Source organism: Haliaeetus albicilla, chromosome 9 (assembly GCF_947461875.1).
Source record: "Haliaeetus albicilla chromosome 9, bHalAlb1.1, whole genome shotgun sequence".
Taxonomy (NCBI): Eukaryota; Metazoa; Chordata; class Aves; order Accipitriformes; family Accipitridae; genus Haliaeetus; species Haliaeetus albicilla.
Window position 1 is genome coordinate 3,421,251 of NC_091491.1, and position 18,657 is coordinate 3,439,907.

Genomic DNA, 18,657 nt, shown 5'->3' on the forward strand with positions numbered 1-18,657 from the left:
CTTCACCGTGGCGGAAAGCACGTGTGCCCTGAAAATCCCTGTTATTCAGGGACCCTGGGTGATGCCAGCGGTGCCCATTACTGTTACCATCAAAAGCGCAGGCAGGGCTGTTCCCAGCTCCCCTGAAGTGACTTTCTCCTCATGGCTTCAGCAGATGTTCCTGCTCCTTCGTCTTTTTTCCCCGTCTTTTTTTTTTTTTTTTTTTTTTTTTGGTTTTTAGGGCAGTCAGGACTTTGCGAGTCGTTTCCTCCGGGGACATGGGCAGGTTTTAGTATTTACGTTTCCAGTATTAGCATTTATTTGTATTTGTGTTTGTTTTTCACGGGCTTTTGAAAGCCTCAGGGAGCCATTTATGGGGCCAAAATAATGCAAGTGCTGGTCTTCTCACAGTATTTCATTTCCTTGATTGTGGAAATGCTACGAGAAGAGCAGGTCTCATGTTATTTTGACCCCATAAATAGCTCCCAGAGGCCCCTTTCTTCCTTCTCCCACCCACTCCCCCCCAAATCAAATATTTAGGTTTCTGCAAAGCCTGACTTCTCAACCCTGGTTATCTTGCTTCAGCAGAAGCAAATTGCAGTTATTACAAAATAGCCAGAGAGTCTATAAGGCCGAATGGGTTTTATATGATGCACAATTTGTTGGCTACTGTACAAGTTCATTAAAGTGTATCATAAGAGGTTGTTTTACTGGTACATTTAAGGAAGTTAATACATCTCGACAGTATATGCATGGGGGAATGCAGATACAATAACCCTCAGACATGCTGGGGCCAAGTCCATTCCTGGCGTAACTCCACCGAAGTAAACGAAATCACTTGCCGGGCAGCCGTGTCCTGCTCTGCCGGCGCGGTGCTGAGCCTTCACCCTCGGTGGCTGCCGCTGCTCCAGACTCTCCTGCCGCTCGCCCTTGCCTTTCCATGGGGGGATCCTGGTTTTTGCTTCTATTTTGTGTTTTTCAGCAAGCGTCTTCCCAGCACAGAGGACATCAGTGGTCTGACGGGTTACGTGACACGTCTTAATTAAGTCTGGGAAGTACTTTTTCTCCTTTCAGCTGTGCCGCAGGGCTCAGCTGCTCGGTCCTGGGGCAGTGGGAGGGCAGCACTGCCTGCGCTACCTCTCTGGAGGGACCTGCCTCTCCTGGTGCCCAACTGCCTCACCGCACCGCGGTGGCTCCTTCTGCACTTGTGGGGTCTATTCAGGTATCAGGTCTATCAGAACTAGCCCCCCAGTTTTTCACCCCGTAACAGGACGGGCATCCCAACGCCATGGAGCCGTTCCCAGTCTTGTCTGAGCTTCCCATGGGAACGGCATCAGTGTTATTGTGCACGTGCCTCTGCCACGTCCTGGTGTGCTGGAAGGTCTGGGAGGAAAGATAATAGTTTGCGCTAGACTTTTTTTTTTTTTAATTGTACTTTTTATTAATGAAACAGCTGGGGAAAAAATGGACTGATTTGGGGAAACGTAGGAAAACGTGCTGACTGTGGTCCTAGGGGTCATCTGTGCAGCACAGGTAGTCCCTGGTGACCGTGTAATGGCTAATTGCAGATCTCACGTGATCCGGCCGTGCACGAGAGCCGGGCCCGGGCGAGGGCAAGAGCCCAATTTCCTGAGCGCAGCGGTGCTTTCTGCTGCAGCGGTCAGGAGTTTTACAACGCTTTCTTAGGTATCAAAATACATTGCTCGTCTGCCTCGCCGTGTAATTAGTTCCAGAGCGAGCGGGTTCGCAACGCGGGGCTGTTTGAGAGCGCCCGGACTCCTTTGCCCAGGGGAATGTGCGCGTTTGCCATCTGCGGCACTTGGGATGGCAGCTCGGATGCGGGAGCTCTGCCGGTTTTTAGCCTGACCCCCTTCGAACCCCAAGCGGACTCTGCGCAGGCTGGAGGGCTGGAAAACGTCCCCTCCGGTTCCTCTTGAGCCTCTGCATCTCCTCACCCTGTTTTTTTGTCCCTTCCCTTTGCTAGCCGATGGGGTTGATGTGCCAGGGCGCAGCAGGGAGGGAGCAGCGGCAGTGCCAGGATGGGACCCCAGCCTCGCCAGCCAGGCCCTGTGCCCACCTCTCTGCCTCCCCGAATTTTTGTCCACGCTTTTTCCCTGGCTGGCATCAGTCTCTGCAGTGCCACCCCCTGGCAGTCCCCCGCAGAGGTGACAAAGCGCTGCCGGCTGCAGAAATCCCGCAGCCCCCAGAAAGCCACCCTGCGAGCCCAAATTCCCCCAAATCCCATCCCAGGAGGGCGTGCGGTCCCGTACAAGTGACCGAAGGACGGGCGGGATGCGGCGTGGCCAAGGACGGGCAGGAGCCAGCAAGCCAGCGCTCGGCCCCAAGGGGCAGAAACGGCCACGGCCCGCAGGGAAGCAAACGCTCCCTCGCTCTTTCCCGCTCTCCCCTTCTTTTGCTACGGTTACTGAAGACACAACATTTGCCTGAAAATCAATTATAGCTTAAAAAGAGCGAGCGAGCGAAGTAGCCCTGCGAGGAGTTCAGCGGCCCGAACGCTGTTTGGGGGAGCCCCAGGCTGCCCAGCGCGGGCGACGGCTGCCCAGCGCCCGAGAGCTCTGACGTGGGACGTTTAACCGAAGCCAGCTGTGTGCAGAGGGAGATAAAAGCCCCAAATCAGACAGGATAAGCGCAGTATTAGTGTGGGATACGCCACTCATTTCTGATTTAAATTACTGTTTTTACTTCCTGAACTCATGGGAGAGTAAGGATGTGAGGAAAATGAAGAGGTTTAGACATGGACATTCCTTCACTAAATACTGGCAAGAAATCATGATTAATACAGCTGAGGTCATTACCATCGCCGCTTATAGGGTGACCGGTTTCCTGGTGATTTGTTTTTCGTGCATCCTGGGCAGATTATCTCCATCACAAGTCACCTCCACTACCAAGGATTAAATCCCCGAGCCCTCCTTTGCTAGGTGTGCGCTCGCCTGGCCGTTACCTCTGCAGCGCCCAGGTAGTGAACGGGAGCTGTGCAGTGTCCGAGGATGCTGGGGCGGGATGCTTTTTGTTTTAGCAAAGCACCGGCTTTCTGCTTTTGCCGTGCGCTTTGTGTATAGATATGTCCTTATCACGGAGTCCTGTTGCAGCAAAAGGACTGTCGTGGTTTTTGAAAAAGGTTAAATGCAAACGGCGGAGGTGCGGTAATATTTAGCAGAGACCAAAGTGGGCACCGCTCCTCCAGCTCCTGCATCTGCGGCTTCTTTCCACCCCCATCCAAGCAAAAACGCCCGCTCCAGGGACAAGGAAAGCTGCCTGTCTCCTCCAGGGGTTTGCCCCCTGTGCCTTACGTGCACGACACCGCAGCGTGCCGCAAACGAGAGGGTTTTTACTCTTTCCCCGCCGGCAGCAGAGGAATTTGCCCGAAGGTCCCATCCCCATCCCGTCCTCTCCTGCACAGGCTGCGCAGAAGCAGCCGAGTCGCGCTCGGGGCCGCGCGTTGCGACTCGCCAGAATATTTCTTGTAGCCTGTCACCGCGTGTCTGGGAGAGGATTCCTGTCGTGTACATGGAGCTCTGCCTAATCTCACCGCTGCATGCCGCCGCTGAGTGCTGGCCGGGGTGATGCTGCCCAGCGGCACTGCTGCACGCTGCCACTGAGTCAACTGTTGGGTTCAAGTGGCTCACAGAGAGGCCACGGTTAGAAACGATGCTCTGCACACACAAAAAATCCTCGTGTTTCGAGATTAGGGGGCCATAAAGGCTTCGGGAGGTCAGCGAGGGGAGATGTCTGGATGCGTGTGACCGGGAGAGGGAGAGCCACAGTCGGGCCTGCTTTCTCTTTTGCTTTGAGGCGCAGCTCAGGCACGTAGGAAAGGGGATATTTTCTCTGTGGCTTGAAAAAGCAGAGTTATTTATGTCCGTTTGTGCAGGATAAAGGGTTGCGGAAAGTCCCTGGTGTTCCCAAGGTGGAGAATCGCGGTGGTTATGCACCGCTGGTACACGCCACCGGTAACCGGTGTTGCTGCCGCTCCCCATTCCCCACAATCTCGGCAGCATTGCTGCGGAGGAAAGATGTTTCATCATCTGCCACCGTACCCTTCCCACCCTGCTCGGTTCAGCCATGAGCATCCCCACTAGCGAGTCCTGACATGTCACGAGTCAGTGGCCTCGTCCCCAGGGAAGGGGCTGCTCTGCTGGGCAGCGTGTAACGTCTCCGTCCAGCTCCGCTTCGGCTCAGCTGAGCTGTGAGCCCGCAGAGAAGTAGAACCAGGAGCTGGGATGCCTCTGGAGTGATTCCTCAAATCACCCCAGAAAAGATGGATGACGAGCAAATGTTAGAGCAGTGATACAATGAACAGATTTGTCAATAAAGCGGCCGTCTGATGGCACTCCGGGTTTATCTGAAACGCTAACCAGGACCTGCTCTCTCTTCCCATTGCAGAGCTTCAGCGAGAGGGAAGCATAGAGACGCTCAGTAACAGCTCTGGTTCCACCAGCGGCAGTATCCCACGCAACTTTGATGGCTACAGATCGCCTCTCCCGACTAACGAAAACCAGCCCCTCAGCCTTTTCCCAACGGGATTCCCTTAAATTAGCCGAACATCCAAGGAGAGATCCAGACAGGGTAACGAGCCACCTCTCCGCCTAAATCCCGATGTGTCTGTCACCTGCCAGTTTGCCACTACGCTGGATGGTTCTCGTTACCCTGATAAATATTGATGACTCGTAAACCTTCCTGAAGTATGCTCACAAAGTCTCGACTTCGTGTTCCTGTGCAATATGAAGAGACTCCATCTTCAATCCTGATAGCTCTGCGGCTTCTTTTTTCGCTGTGTTCAGGAAGAGGTTGGTTGAGGAGAAATATTTCTAAGCCATTTTTGGTCAAGCACATGGTTTCACAACTGTTCTCTGCTTTTTCACATTGAGAGATGAAGGGAATCTCCGTAACTCAGAGGAGCTCTTGCCATTCGCAAAAGTGCCGAGCATTAACGAATGAACTGGAGAGAGTGGAAACTGGAAGACTTTCTGTGGACAGGGTTGATAACGTTATTCCTTCCTCGTTGCATCTCCTTGCTACCCTCCTTCCCCACTGATACTCATCAATGCCAGGAGTATTACAAATGGAAATGTTTCTTTTTGTTCTTTGGAAGAATTCTCTCTATCGCTCCGGTTTTCTTCTAGTCATGTATTTTAGAAATGTACTTAATCGACTAACTGCAGTCACGAATTTCTCATATTTGGTTATAAAAGTTGTTCGTTGGAACTCAGATATCTGTCCAGAAATGCATGTGTCATTGAATAAATCTAAGTTAAACAAGAAACTGCTTAAATGGCAATATTCATGGAGTGTTACTGGGCTGGCTATGGGCTTCGTGTATCTGCCCAGACCAGACTATGTGCATATTTGCAACCTTGAGGGCTTTAATTAAAGCCATCAGTGGATGTTTTGCAGCCAGTCTAGCTTCTTTTTGCCTCCCTGCTTTCTCATCCCTGTGTGCAAGGGCAGGATTTTTAAAAATGGGAGACTTAGGCAGTGTGCCTTGCACCCGCTTAGTGCCTCTGAAAATCAACACCCGTCTCTGTTCTGGTGTCTGACCCCAGCTCCAGCTCCTTGCACTGGTTGGGGCCCCCCTTGTTCATCCCACTGATTTCGGTGGGACGAGGACCAGGCAGCAGAGACGCCCACCTACATCTATTGTGCTGTAGGATTTTGCAGAACCCGTATAGCGGCCTGAGCCTATATACCCTACTGAACGTGTGCAGTCAAAACTAGCGCCGCATAACTCTGCTGATAAAATAGTCATGGGCTCACACATAGTAACCACATGAATTCCTATATCTCGGCCAACTTGTGTCAAGAAGCAGAGAGCGAGATGGGGCTGTCAGCTTACGAAATTTCCTTCCCGCTACTTGTTTTTAATAGAAGCCGTTTGAGTCATGGCAATGAGAGGAAACTATCTAAACCCACAAATCTTTTCGCACTCTTACAGCTTAAACCAGCCACACTGAGCGATGCAGAACCGACCACCCCCTTCCTACTCTATCCCCAAACACCAAATTCAGTCTTGGACTTGATTTTTTTTGGTTTTAGCTGTAACGCCACGACTCAGATCTCAGAAGCTTTTGGGTTTTTTTTCTTTCTCTCTTCAGGCTTGGAAACCACTAATAAAAACTGAGAGTCTGCAGCCATAATTTCAGTTTCTTGCTTGGTTTTCAGTCAGTCCTTTCTCAAGCAAAAAAAAAAAACTTCCTTGGGATGAAATCAGAGGATAGTTTGCCTGTAAGTAAGTACTCACAGCTCCGGCCTGCTGGCTATATCTGCCGTAATGCTATGTTTCTTTTATGTCTGTAAAATAATGGCTTGAAGTAAGGGGCTGAGGGTAGGGCTGGCGCTGCGGACAAATGGGACCGCAGGGTCAAGTCAGTCCACACCAGTCAGGATTTTTAACACAGTTCAAGCCAAGGTCAGCTCCAAAAGTTCAAACAAAATCCAGATTAACACATACAGAAGGGATTGTGTTGTCACCGTGATGCTTGTTTCCTTTCAGGCTTTCCAAGGAGCGGCCGTAAGGGACAAAGTTCTTGCAAAGGAAGGCAACCGCTCTCCTCCCTCCTGCCTCGGACAGCTTGGTTGCTGGTTCTTACTGAACACAAAAAGTAGGATAGCGCATAACGCAGAGTGGTGTCATTGGAAATGTATTTGTTGTTGGCAGGCATTAAATCACTTTTTATAAGTGCTGCAATACGGCCATGTGGAAATTCCCAGTCTGCAAGAAGCTCCTTTGAATCAGGATGTTTTGTTTAAAAGGGGGGAAAAAAAAAAAGCCTACAAACTGGGGCTGTACCAAAATATTTTCAGTCTGGTTCATTGAAAAGAATGTCCTAAATTCCCCGCTGTTGATAGCCCCGTAGCCAAACTGTTAAGAAAGCCTAGAGCTTAAAAAAAAAAAAAAAAAAAAGCACTGCTATGAGGTGGCTAATTTAACTTTAATTTGATACTTTCACAGATGACCCAGCAGAATAACCAGCAAGTTCCAGCTCTTCAGTGAGCCGGTGAAAACCAAGTGTGTTGCAACAATAACTCTATAGGGTCTGATTCGACAAAAACTCTGTAGGGTCTGATTCGACGCATCCTCGCGGTGCGTGCCTCCCACCGATGGCCCCTGCCTTTAGCGTACACGTAAAAGCCCCCCATTTCAACTGGGTGCCACGGGCTTTGCTGCAACACCACCTTCCCTCCACCTTAACCTCAGCAGCGATACTCTTTTCGGGCACCAGGTGAGAATATTCCTGCTCCTTGGTGGTGTCTAGAAGCTGCTCCTAAGGGAGGTTAGCCCCTGACTTCAATGCAACCAAATTTTCAATCTAGGAACCTGATCCAAACGCCACTTAAAGCAAAAATAGCCAGAGGCTCGTGGTCTTCACGGGATTTCGGACGAGCGTCTCCCGTTGTTGTGGAAATAATCCAGGTGAGTTTCTGAAACGATGGATTTTGAAACGCAGAGGCTAGCAGGCGGTCGCGGGCAGCCCAGCAAGAATGTTGTGCCATGATATAAACCACTGGCTTGAAAAGAGCCCAAAAGACATGCTGGACTTGCAGGTTTTTAAACTGTTTCCAGTAGTAGTAAGCAGCGGCCTCCTGCTGAGTTCAAAAGGCAAAACGTCTCATTTAAAGCGGGGCGGACTGTATATCACTCTGCGCATAAAGTGGAGCTCTTCTATTAAAAGTTGAGTTCAGATTTCATGAATTAACATGAAATACTGCTTTCTTATCCTACCCTGGTCTCTGTAATAAACACACGCGTGTAGCGTGCTTAAATCATGGGAAGGGAATGTTTTGCTGTTTGAAAAGAAGGGGAAAGTCAAAGGTTCTCCAAATGCGACAGCTTGGGAGTTCAAATGAAATCAAATCTCAGAGCCAGGCCAGGGCCTGGGCATAACCAGCGAGGCTGGTGTTTCCCGGCGCTTCACAGAGCACGTGGGGCTCGGGCTTCGTTTGCTTTGCCGGCGAAGCTCGGCGCTGACGAGCCCCGATGGAGCGTGGTGCTCTGCCCGAGCAAAGCCGGTAAACGCCATCCTGGCACCCGTCCCTGCGAGGGGACGGCTTCTGGTTGTCCTGCCCCGAGCGGCGTTAGCCAGCCCGAGAATGAAGTTTGCTGGCGACGAGGCTGGGAGAAGGCGAGCCAGCGAGGGGAACCGACCGAGGGCGAAATACCACCAAGAGCTCTGTCCTCCTTCCTCAAGAGAGAGCCCGGAGCAGGGTTTTGCTGCAAAGTGGAGCTGTGAAATCCCTGAACGCTGCTCCCCCTCCTCTCTGCCCCCTCCGAGCATGGGGGTAAACCCACGGTGCTGTCACCGGGGCTTCCTAAGTCACTTTTTGGAGGATCCAAACGGCATCTGCGCCGCGTCTCTACATTTATTTTCTCACTCCTTTGCTCTGGCTTGTTGCTGTGCAGGGTAGGAAAGTTTGCGCCATTTCCTGTTGTCTTTCCCTTATGCTCCTGAGATATTGTAAAAATGTTCGGTATCCTCCAGTAGGTTGTAATCACTTCACCCTAATGTTTCACAGCTGCTAAGTGTAACTTTAAACCCAACCATTTGAGTGCTTACAATTAGCGAGTCAATGGAGCTGAGATCGGCTCTTTGTGATTGCAAAAAGAGAAAATGAAACTTTCCCCCCCCCCCGAGTTTTAATTGGATAAAACGGGAACAAAAGTTGTAGAGATGAGGGGGGGTTTAATGCAATAAATGATTAGTGGCTTATGTGCTAGGAAAAAAATAATTGAATCCACTGCTTGGCCTGTTTCACAGATGGAAAAGGCACCGGGACAAGCATGTGTCTGCGGCGGCAGCGCCTCTGTCCTAGGAACTGCATGAACCCCCTCTCGGAGCTCCCTGCTCTCCGTTTGTAGGAGCGGAGCTGGTGGGAACAGAATTAGCCGGAGCCGAGAGGCTTCGGCTGTGTCCCTCACCTGTCCCTGCCCGGGAGCTGCGGCACAGCCGGGCACCGCTTCCAGTCCCGCGGTCACCACCCCACTCTTGCTCTGGTATAAAACCATTTGGCCGCCCCAGTGTCGGCTGGGTCTTCGCCCTTGGTTTTCGTCTCCTTCGGCGCCTTCAGCCGCAGGCAGAAGGTGCTGGGAGATGAAGGTGCTGCATTCCTGCAGCCCTGCCAGTGCTGGGAGCGGGGGGTGTCTGCGCTGCTCGGCCAGAAAAAGCCACGAACTGGGCAAAATGGGGCACGGCTGGGGACGAAGGTTGGGCTGACACCCCCAGAGAGGGGGGCGAGTGCACGTGCGGGGGGGTCTCTGCCAGAGGCCCCATGTTATGCAAAGCTGTTTGTGAGCATGTTCTAAGCCTTTCATAAGACAGCACTGGGGCCATTTAATCTCATGCTGTTCCTTAACGTTAATTGAATACAAGGGTTGTATTGAAGAGTCCTCCCGGCCCAACGGGGTAAAACCTCCTTTGGCCGATGTTCCTGGGTTTGTTCCTGCTCAGCGCTCCTGCCTCCCGCACGTGCTGGGAGCAGGTTTCAATTATACCAGAAAATGCCTTTACCGTGGTGAAACCAAAGGGCAGGTCGTAGCGGGGATACAAGCCACCAGCTCCGGAGCTGGAGCACGGACGCGGCAGCGTCACTGCCTCCCCGGTCCCGCGCGGTGCCGGGGTCGGGGCTGGAGCTGGTGTTTCCCGCTGCAGGACACGGCCTGGGGGACGTCCCGCACGTTGCCCCAGCCTTGGGGACACACGGCCGTTCCTGGGCATTGATACCGTCCCATCAGTTGCCACCCTGTCCCTCACGGGGCTCGGATGTAATTTGAAGCTGTGCATCCGTCGGTGAGTTCCCAGGCTGAATTTTCGCCTTTCTTGGGAATTTCTACTGCGGGAAATTACACTAAAACACTGATGGCCCCGTGCAGGTTGCAGGCAGGTGACGGGCATGGGTGCCATCCGAGCGGGCCAAGGTAAGCTGCCTGCGTGTGCCGTGGATCAGGACCATTCCTCCGGCCACGGAGCCTTTCCTCCCTGCCCTGCCCCACACCAGCCAGCGTCCTGTGCCTGCACCGGTGGCAAAGGTCCTGTGAACCGAGTCCTGCAGGGCTCCCGGCTATTGCTGGGAACTACTGATGCTCAGCAATTCCCAGCATGCACTCAGCACCTTGCAGGACCCGGCGCTCTCGAAAGCGGCAGCTCCATCCCCGACAGGTTCATCTCCCAGCAGCTCTGGGGCAACCGCAGGAGGGTGACCACCGGCCTCGCTGGGTGGTCACCACAGCGGGCAGAGTCGGGAGCTTGCAGCCTTCCCTGTCCCCTCTGCCTCCTTCCCTCCGTCCCGTCGGGTTTCATCGTGTTCCCAGGGATGAGCACGGCGCAGCAGGGATGCTGCTCCCTGGCAGCCCTCCCTCCGCGGGAAGCACTCCTGCCACCTGACCGTAAATACTAATTAATAGCAAAGCCCTGGTCTAGATCAAGGAGGATGCTCTGAATTTTCTTGGGAACTTTGCTGTCTGAAAGGTATCTTAAATATTCTCTAGCACTCAGCCTATCAGTAGGTCAATTATACGGTGAGCAGTCATACGAAGTTAATTTCTAATTTAATACAATGTTAAAAGGTTGTCAGGTTAAAATCTAATCTATAAACAAGACATGAAACGTCTCTTTAAAACGAGTGTCATGAACCAGTCCTGGCTCAAGCCACAGACTGCTGCTTCTTTTATAGGATGTAATTACTTCCCAGTGAGTATTTACAATATTATTATAGGATGGTAATAAAAGGCCGGTGTCGGCCGTGCCCGCGCAGCGGCCCGGTGTCAGCTGGGCACTAATCCTGCTCCCACCCTGGCCCCTCTCCCTCCGGCCCCTTCTCTGGGAAGGTGGGAAGTGCCGGCTCCTGGGGCTCTGCTCCCGCTCCGCGCCGTGGGAAGCAGGATGGGGGAAGAACCCACCGTGTTTCCACTTAAATACACCTCGGGGTCGGGGGAACGGGGACCCACTGACGTGTTTTGGAGGGAGCACAAGCGTCTCTGCGTCCCCCAGTGAGGAGGGCTTCGCCGGCCCGGCACCGCGGCGTTTCACCGGCCCCTGCGATGTGCTGTTCCCGACAGTCCCTGGTGGAAACGATGGGCAAGCACCTTCGTTTTTGAACAACCCGGGGAAAGGACTTTGGCAAGGCTTTGCTGGGGGCTGAAGGTTACAAGCCACATTTAGACCAGCGGCTTCGTTCAAGCAGAAAACCAGAAGCGGCACCTGCAGCCCGGGGCGAAGAGCCAGCCCCGTGCCCTCCCTCCCCACCCCACCTCGCACCCTCTCCCCCAAATCCCTCCGTGGGAGGGACAGGCAAGGGGGACCAGGCACGTCCCACTGCCTCTCCTCCCACGCGAAGGGTGTCTGCGTTGCAGCCACCTCTGGAGGTACGTTGAATTTTGCGCCTTTTGCTGCCGAAAGGGGAAAGTCCAGCCGTCATGTGGGAGTGATGCCGTTGTCCCAGCCGGGCGGCTGGCCGGACCATGAGATTCCTGCTCCTGGTAGTTCACAGTGGCGGTGGGAGCTGGGCAGGATCAGGGCTGCCCTTGCCAGGCTCAACCAAAAAACACCAGGCGTCACCCGGCCGTAGGTCACGCGATTGGCTTTGAAATCGCGTGGGTTTCTTTTCCAGGAGGAATCTCACCGGCTCCAAAGGTTTGGATGAGATGCGGTTATGTCTGAGCTCTCCTCTACACCCACGAAGCCCTGCAAGGTGGGGTCTTTCTAAAGAAGACCAAGATTTTGATGGGAGCAGGTGACCCCCACAGCAAGGGTTTGCAGGGGAACGTGGGGTAATGTAATACCGGTGCTAAAACGGAGGGACGCGGTGAGGTGCTGGTCTGACCCGGCCCGTGAAGCTGCAAAGGGACGCGTGGGCTTTTTGCTGCGGCCCCTCCGCCGGCCAAGACTCCTTCCCTTCCCTGGCTTTTCTGGTAAATTCTGCTGCTCTTTGTAATTGAGAAAAGCTGCTGCCGAACATCTGCGCAGGCACTGTCCGCTCCGAGCCGGCTGCCAGGGTTGTTAGCGCTTGCGCTGCCGGCGCTTTGATGTCCGCTTGATTCACGGGCTTGGCCGGGGCCGCCCCGCAGATGCTGCCTCTGGGTGGTGCGGGACGGCACCCGCCGCATCTGTACAAACAGCAGCCCCGGGCAGCCCCCGCGCGAAACGCCCCGCGCCTCCTCGCCGGGGCTCGGGAGGGGACCTCTCCCGCTGCCGTCGGCAGAGGAAGGTACCCGGAGGCATCCGGAGAGGTCGGCTCAGGTGCTTCCTTCCCTCCATCCCGCCGGCACGCCGAGGGCAGAGGGACGGCGGCGGCCACGCGCCGGCCGGCGCGGCGGAGCCCGGCGTCGCCGGCGCGAGGGAAAAGCAGCCGAGAGGAGGGAGCAGAAGAGCCCCGGGCTCGGGGCCGGCGGCACCAGGCAGGCAGAGCCGCCGGGCTGGGGCTTTGCTCTGCAAGGCACGGTGCGGCCCGGGGAGCGCAATCTGTGGCCTTAATCCCGCCGTGTCCTGCGCGCTCTCAAATCCCCTTCACTTCAATGAGCGCTTGTGGTGTCAGGCCTGCGCCGGGCGAGACGGCGCGCGGGGACGGCGGGGAGGATTTGCTCAAGAGGCACTGTTTTTAAGGTGAGATTTGAAGGATGGAAGACAGATGGCAACCGGAGAGGACAAACGGATCAAGTGAAGGGTTTGTTTTCAGCGTGGAGGGGCAAACACAGGAGAGAATTACTGCCGGCTACAAAATGGGGGCTATTAATACCTGCGAGCGTCTCGAGCTCTGCGCTTAGCCCGGCGAGCCGGGATCCTGGCAGGGCACCCACGGCAGGGGCAGACCCCGGCCCCTTTGCGGTGCGGGAGCGTGGTTTTTTCTGCCGAGATGAATTGATCCCAGCGTAGCGCCGAGCGTACCCAGACAAAGCCGGGAGAGGGGTTATTAGCCGGCCGGCGGCCCTGCCATTGTCCCCACTATCTTTTCTTCCCTTTCAGCCTCCCTTCCCGTGGCCCAGGTCTCAAAGACCGTGTGTCAAGAGATTAGTGACCTGCACGAAGGGCAATTGCTTGCTTTGTGCCGGCAGCCCGGCGTCAGGGCTGTTATTTACTTGTTATTTGGTGCTGCCTCCGTTGAGGTATCCATGGAAAACACGCCCGGAGAGCAATCTGCCGGCGCTGCCGAGAGCACACGGGCGAGGAGATGGGAGAGGAGGCACTTCAGGGCGGGAGGTTTTGGCGTGCTTGCTGCGTGCCCGTACCCAGACCCCCCCAAATCCCCCGGGGTGGTCAGTGCAAGAGCCCAGCACCTACAGAGAAGCGAGGAAAAAGCTGGGCAGCGAGAAAATGAAAGGCAGCACAGAGGTGCCCAGGCACCTCACCAGGCGTGGTGCTGGAGCTAGGGCCGTGATGGGGCATCGTCCCGTGGCGGTTTCAAGTTTGCAGACTTTTTTTAAAAGTCAAAAGATGGGAAGGGTCTGTCCTGTCTGCAGAGCCCTGGTCCACCTTTCGGTGCCTCTGGCAGAGAGCGGCCCAGAGGAGCGCTGGGTTTTTGAGGGAACGTGAATAAAAACAATGAGAGTTGGCCCTCCTGGGCAGTGCTGGGTGTACGTCAAATCTGTACACGATGAAACACCCACGAACCGGACAGGTGCAGTAAGAAAGCGTTATTCCTGCCCCTGACCAGCTCATGATTTATTCTGGCTCTTTTTATTTTCTCAGCAGTGAAATGCACTCTCCTATAAAGGCGAGACGGTGATTTTCTGCAATCCTAAAAGTCAAACCTAGACCAAAACCACAACTCACGTGACGCGGGGAACAGCGGCGTCAGATCCTGCTTTAGATGCGATTTCAAACGTGTGCCCAGATCCCGCCTGAAGCACCCAGGCCGAGATTGCGAGCCCCCCCCAGCTCTTCCACTCCCCCTGGGGTGTTTCACTCCCCCCTACCTTTGATGCCATAACTTCTGCCGAACTCCTGGCCCCAAACAGAGAGAAAGGGGTTTCGGGAGGTGCAGCCCCCCCCTTGCTGAGGGGCTGGGTGGGCTGGGTGACTCCCCCCCATGGGGCTGGGGGGTGCTTTGCCCAGGCTGGGGAGGGGATCGGGGGGGCCCGGGGAAGAGCCCACACCGACCACCGGGGTCCCGGCGTGGGGTGCCCCGACGATGGCTCCGTTTCCCCGTGGAAGCCGAGCCGCGGTCACGCATGGTAGTGTTGGGGGGGGGGTTGGGGGCTGCTCGCCCCCGGCCCCATCCCATGACGGCGATGAGGCGGCGGTAATGCCATTAACCCGGGGATTACGCGCCCGCGCCGGGATGTGACACACTTTCTCAAATGGAAGTTTTTTAAACAGAGGGATTTGCGTGATCTTCCTTCCCCCCCCCAGCGCTTCTCCACCGCCCTCCTGCTCCATCCCCGTCCCCGCCCGCCCCCCCCCCGGTGCCAGCTCGGGTTTCAGACCGCGGGTCCCCCCCGCTCGGCTCCGTCCCCGTCGGGGCTCCCGTCGCCTTTTAAGGCAGCGGGCTCGGGGCGGCCAGGAGCCGGGCCCCGACGTGGGGAGCCGGGCAGCACCGAGACCGAGCGGGGGGGAGACGAACCGGACAGGACCGGGGGGGGTGGGTGTCATTCCGCCCCCGCGCAGGGAGGGCGCTCCGCAATTAAAAAAAAAAAAAATTTAATTTTTTTTTTTTTTTTTTTTTTAATATATATATATATCTCCAGCGCGGGGTGCGCAGGGGCCGCCCGGCCGGGCCGGGGTCACTCGCCTCCCGCCCTGACAAACAGGCTGGGAAATGTGTTTATAAATCGTTCAAACTCTGGATAAACTTCAGCGGCGTTTGTGTCTGCGCCTCCCCGCCTGTTGTTATTTTCCAGAAATCTGGATTACTGGAAATATTTTCTTTAAAACCGGAGAGAAATCTAAACAGTCGCAGGGCAGGGGGAGCTCGGGGAAGAAGAAGGGGGGGGCGGCCCTGGGGGGGCGGCGCTGGCCGGGCTCCTCGGGTTTCCCCTCGACGGGGCGCGCAGGTTCCGCGGCCGCGCAGGGGGAGGAGGGAGGAGGGAGGACGGCGGCACCGGGGCTGCTGTCGGGGTCGAGCATCTCTCTCGGTCGCTGTCGATTCAAGTGCATCAGGCGGGTCCCGCTGCCCGACATATCCCGGGCAGCTGCTGCCGCGAAGCTCGGCCCCTCCCCGGCCCCCCCCGACGGGCACCGGAGCCCCGAGGAGGGGGTAAGGGGGGGGAAGAGGCGTTTTCCCGGGATCTCCCGGGGATAAGGGGATTCCCACCCTGCCGAGGGGTGTGAGGGGAGATGCGGCACCCCGGGTGGGTGAGAGCAAACGAGGGCGGTTTCGTTCCACGTGGGTTTCTTTCCCTTCTCCAGGTGAAACGGGACCGAGGAAACCGTCGGAGCTGCGGGGCCGCCCCCTCCCCGCTTGCCCCACGGCCCAGCTGGGCCGATGCGGGGCAGGGGGGAACGGACGACCCCCGGGGCCGGAGGGGGCCACCGTCGGGAGTCCGGCACCCATCGGGCCGCTCCAAAGGGCTCCTGCCGGGAGGGAGCTCCCCGCCCGACTCCCGGAGGAGTCCCCTCGACGGAGGGGGGGGGGGCCGACGGTTCGCCCTCGGCACAAGGAAAATCCCTTTCTCCTGGAGCCGGTGCGCCCCGCGGAGCCCCGTCGGGGCGGGGGGGGGGGGGGGTGGAAGCGCTCCCCGGGGTGCGGGGCCGCCGCAGGCCGGTGGAGCCGGGAGGAGGGGAAGGCGGAGGCCCGGCTGCTTGTGAGAATTGTTATTTTTCATCAATCAGCCGCAATTTGTGTAAGTGCCCCGGACAGGACACCAGCCGTCCTGCTGGCTGGGGTCACGGAGACAACACAGCGATGGAGAAGAGCAAATTGCATTTGCTCACCAGCTCACAGATCCAAATTACGGCCCTCGCATGGCGCGGGGAAGGGAGCGAAAGGTCCATGTGACATGAGGGAAATATGAAGGACTTTGACAGGTCTTAAACGGCCTGGCGCCAAGGCCTAAGTCTACCGGCTAAAAATAGAAAAGGGATGATGAGTGGAGATGGGCAGAGATGAAAGGGGAAGAGAGAGCGGGGCCGCGCCGCGGAGCGGGTGGGGCCCGGGGGGCGACCGGGACGGGACGGATCCCCGGGATGGATCCCCGGGACGGATCCCCGGGACGGCCCGGCCGTCTCCGTCCCAGCCCGGGGACCGCTGGCCAGGACGGCTCCCAGGAGCCGGGCACGGTGGCCCCGAGTACTTGCAAAGTCCCGGGGCAGGCGGGGAAACCCTCCCTGGGAAAATCACGGTGAGGGGACACCTCTTGTCCCCGATTCCCCGGGCAGGGCTGGCCTCGGGGCGGGAGGAAAAAAAAAAAAACAAACCCTCTCGGGGTCCGCTGGCTCATCTCTTCGTGCCCAGTGCCCAGTCACAGACGGGGAGGACGGGGCGACGCCGGGTTTCGCCCGGGGGCGGGCACGGAGCTGCCCGCCCCGTCCATGGGCGCAGGCTCCCGGGTCGGCTCCGCGCCCGTCGGACTGGGGGTCGCGGCCGGACCTGCCCCGGGCAGTGGGTGCCCGGCTCCCCGTTAGCCCCCCACCCCCGTTAGCCCCATCGGCGAGCGCTGCTACAGAGGGTCGGGGACACGAAGCTGCTCTGGATCGGTTTTATTCTGCAGGCCACGGCGTTTGCGACGTTACAGCGGTGCGGGGAGGGGGGGAGCACGGCCGGGGGTCCCGGGCCCTGGACCGGAGGAGAAACGAGCTTTTCTCGCCGGGGACCCGGCTGCCCCCGGGCCCCGACGGGCCGGTCCCCGCGTCTCCCGGCGGAGCGGCAGGCGAGGTGGCTGCGGGAGAGCCGCCCCCGGCGTGGGGCGATGCCGCCCCGGGGCAATGAAAGGCTCTGGTTTTGCTTTGTGAGGGGGAATTTTATTTAAAAAAAAAAAAAAAGCAAGCCCCATTTTTTGCCAAAGCTACCGTCAGCAGTTTTCCGCAGCGGCGAGGAAGCAAAGTCCAAATCGGGTCTAAATTTCAGTCCCCTCTCCCTGTTCAATGGTCAGCGGGACACCCCCCCCCCCCCTCCTCCTCCTCCCTCCCGGCCCCGTCGCCCGGGACAGTCCCGGGGGTGGGGTGGGGTGGGGGGACACACACACACACGGTCTGCGTCCGCCCCGTCGGGCCGGGCAGCACAGGCAGAGGTGAACCTGCCGCGGGACACGGGCAGGTTGTGGACTCCTCCGGGAAGAGCCCGGGGGGGGGGGAGCAGCGGGCAGGGCTCGCCATCGGCAGGATGAACCGGGAGAAAGCAGATCGGGGGGGTATAAAGAGGAGAGGTCGGGGTGGAGGGGGGGTGGACCCGGGGGTCCCCACGTCCCACCCTGCGTGGGGAACCGCGAAAGGCGGCCAGGCGGAGGGAGGCAGGCCGGGGGGGGGCAGAAGAGGGGGTCGTTGTCTTCCCCCCCTCTTCTCCCCCCCGCGCCTGGGCAGGAGGCGGCGCGGGCAGGAGCCTTGGAAGGATGGCAGGGCGCTTTTTGAAGATTTGGGGGTAAATATGAAGTGACAAGAGACGGGTCTTTATTGTGAGGGCTCAGCCGCCTGGCGCCAGGGCCCTCTTCAGCCACCGCGGCCCTCACTTAATCAGCGCAGATCTCCAAACCGACCTCTCCGCGGGGACACCCACCGCGCCCCCCCCCTCCCCCCCCCCCAGGCCCCGGCGCGGCGGGACCGGCCCTAATCCCTCTGCAAACAGCCCCGGCGTGTGTCCCCCCCCCCGGGTAAACAGCCCCTCCGGCCGGCCACAGCCGCGACGGCCCCCGACGGCGGGGACTGCGCCTCCGCCGTGGGCGCGGACCCCCACCGTCCCCCCCACCCACCCACCCACCCGCGGTCGGGGCAGCTGCCGGCAGGGCGGAGGAGGGGTTGGGGTTGGGGTTGGGGTTGGGGGAGGGAGAAAGAGAGGGCGACGGCAGGGAGCGACTCACCCGCGCTGGAAATCGCCACTCGGGGCCTTCGCCGCCGGCCGCAACCCCCGCAAAACTCTCCGGCGGGCCGCGCTGCCGGCGACCGCCCCGTCGGGGTTACGCGGCGTTGCGCGGCGGGACGCGGAGCGGCGGGCGGGGCGCGCCCCACCTCGATCCGCTCCGCCAGGATCTGTCGTAAGACGGCAGCCGCCGACCTCCCCCCCCCGCTTTTTCTCCGGCTTCTCCCCCCCCCTCCTCCGCACAAACCGGCGGGGGACCCTTTGCCCGTCCCCCCGTCCCCCCGTCCCGTCCCGTCCCCCCGGGGCTCCGGGCCGGGCGGAGCCGGGCACCGCTCCCCGCTCCGCCGCGGTGGCTCCGCGCTTCTCCCCGCACCGGCGGCGGCCGCTCCCCGGCCGCGGCGCAGGCAGGGCTGACCCGGTATGCGGAAAGGAGCCGGGGGTGGGATTTCGAGCACTTTTCTCTGTCATTGGTTAATATTTTATTCTGTTGACATGTTTTCTTACTGCCGATGCTTCCGACACCTTCTTCTTTATTTTTTTTTCCTTTTTTTTTTTTTTTCCCTTCTTCCTTTCCTCCCTCCCTCCGCCGCCTCCCCCCCTTTACCCCCCCCCTCCCCGCGCCCCGGAGCTTGGCCGGAGCTGTCAAAACCACGCCTATGCAGATCCACAATTGGTCTGAAACGCGTAAAATCAGCAATCAAGGGGGCTTGGCTCATTAGC

General features: G+C 57.8%; 1 protein-coding gene and 1 long non-coding RNA gene across 11 annotated transcripts in view; one reads left to right on the top strand and one right to left on the bottom strand.

Moving 5' to 3' along the window:
- BCAS3 (BCAS3 microtubule associated cell migration factor) overlaps nucleotides 1-5,263 on the top strand; it is a 373,998-nt gene extending 368,735 nt beyond the window's left edge. For all 10 annotated transcript variants that reach the window (XR_011326035.1, XM_069790965.1, XM_069790971.1 and 7 more), the window contains one exon: nucleotides 4,384-5,263. Coding sequence is in view for 8 of the 10 variants with exons in the window: in XM_069790965.1 (XP_069647066.1) it covers nucleotides 4,384-4,532 (149 nt within the window). In the remaining 2 variants the exon portion in view is untranslated. The remainder of the gene's footprint in view (nucleotides 1-4,383) is intronic.
- LOC138686723 (uncharacterized) lies at nucleotides 605-18,425 on the bottom strand. The gene is made up of 2 exons (XR_011326036.1): nucleotides 17,939-18,425; nucleotides 605-1,362 (listed from the first exon to the last, which is right to left on the bottom strand). It is a non-coding gene; the product is annotated as an uncharacterized lncRNA (long non-coding RNA).
- Nucleotides 18,426-18,657: the final 232 nt, after the last annotated feature.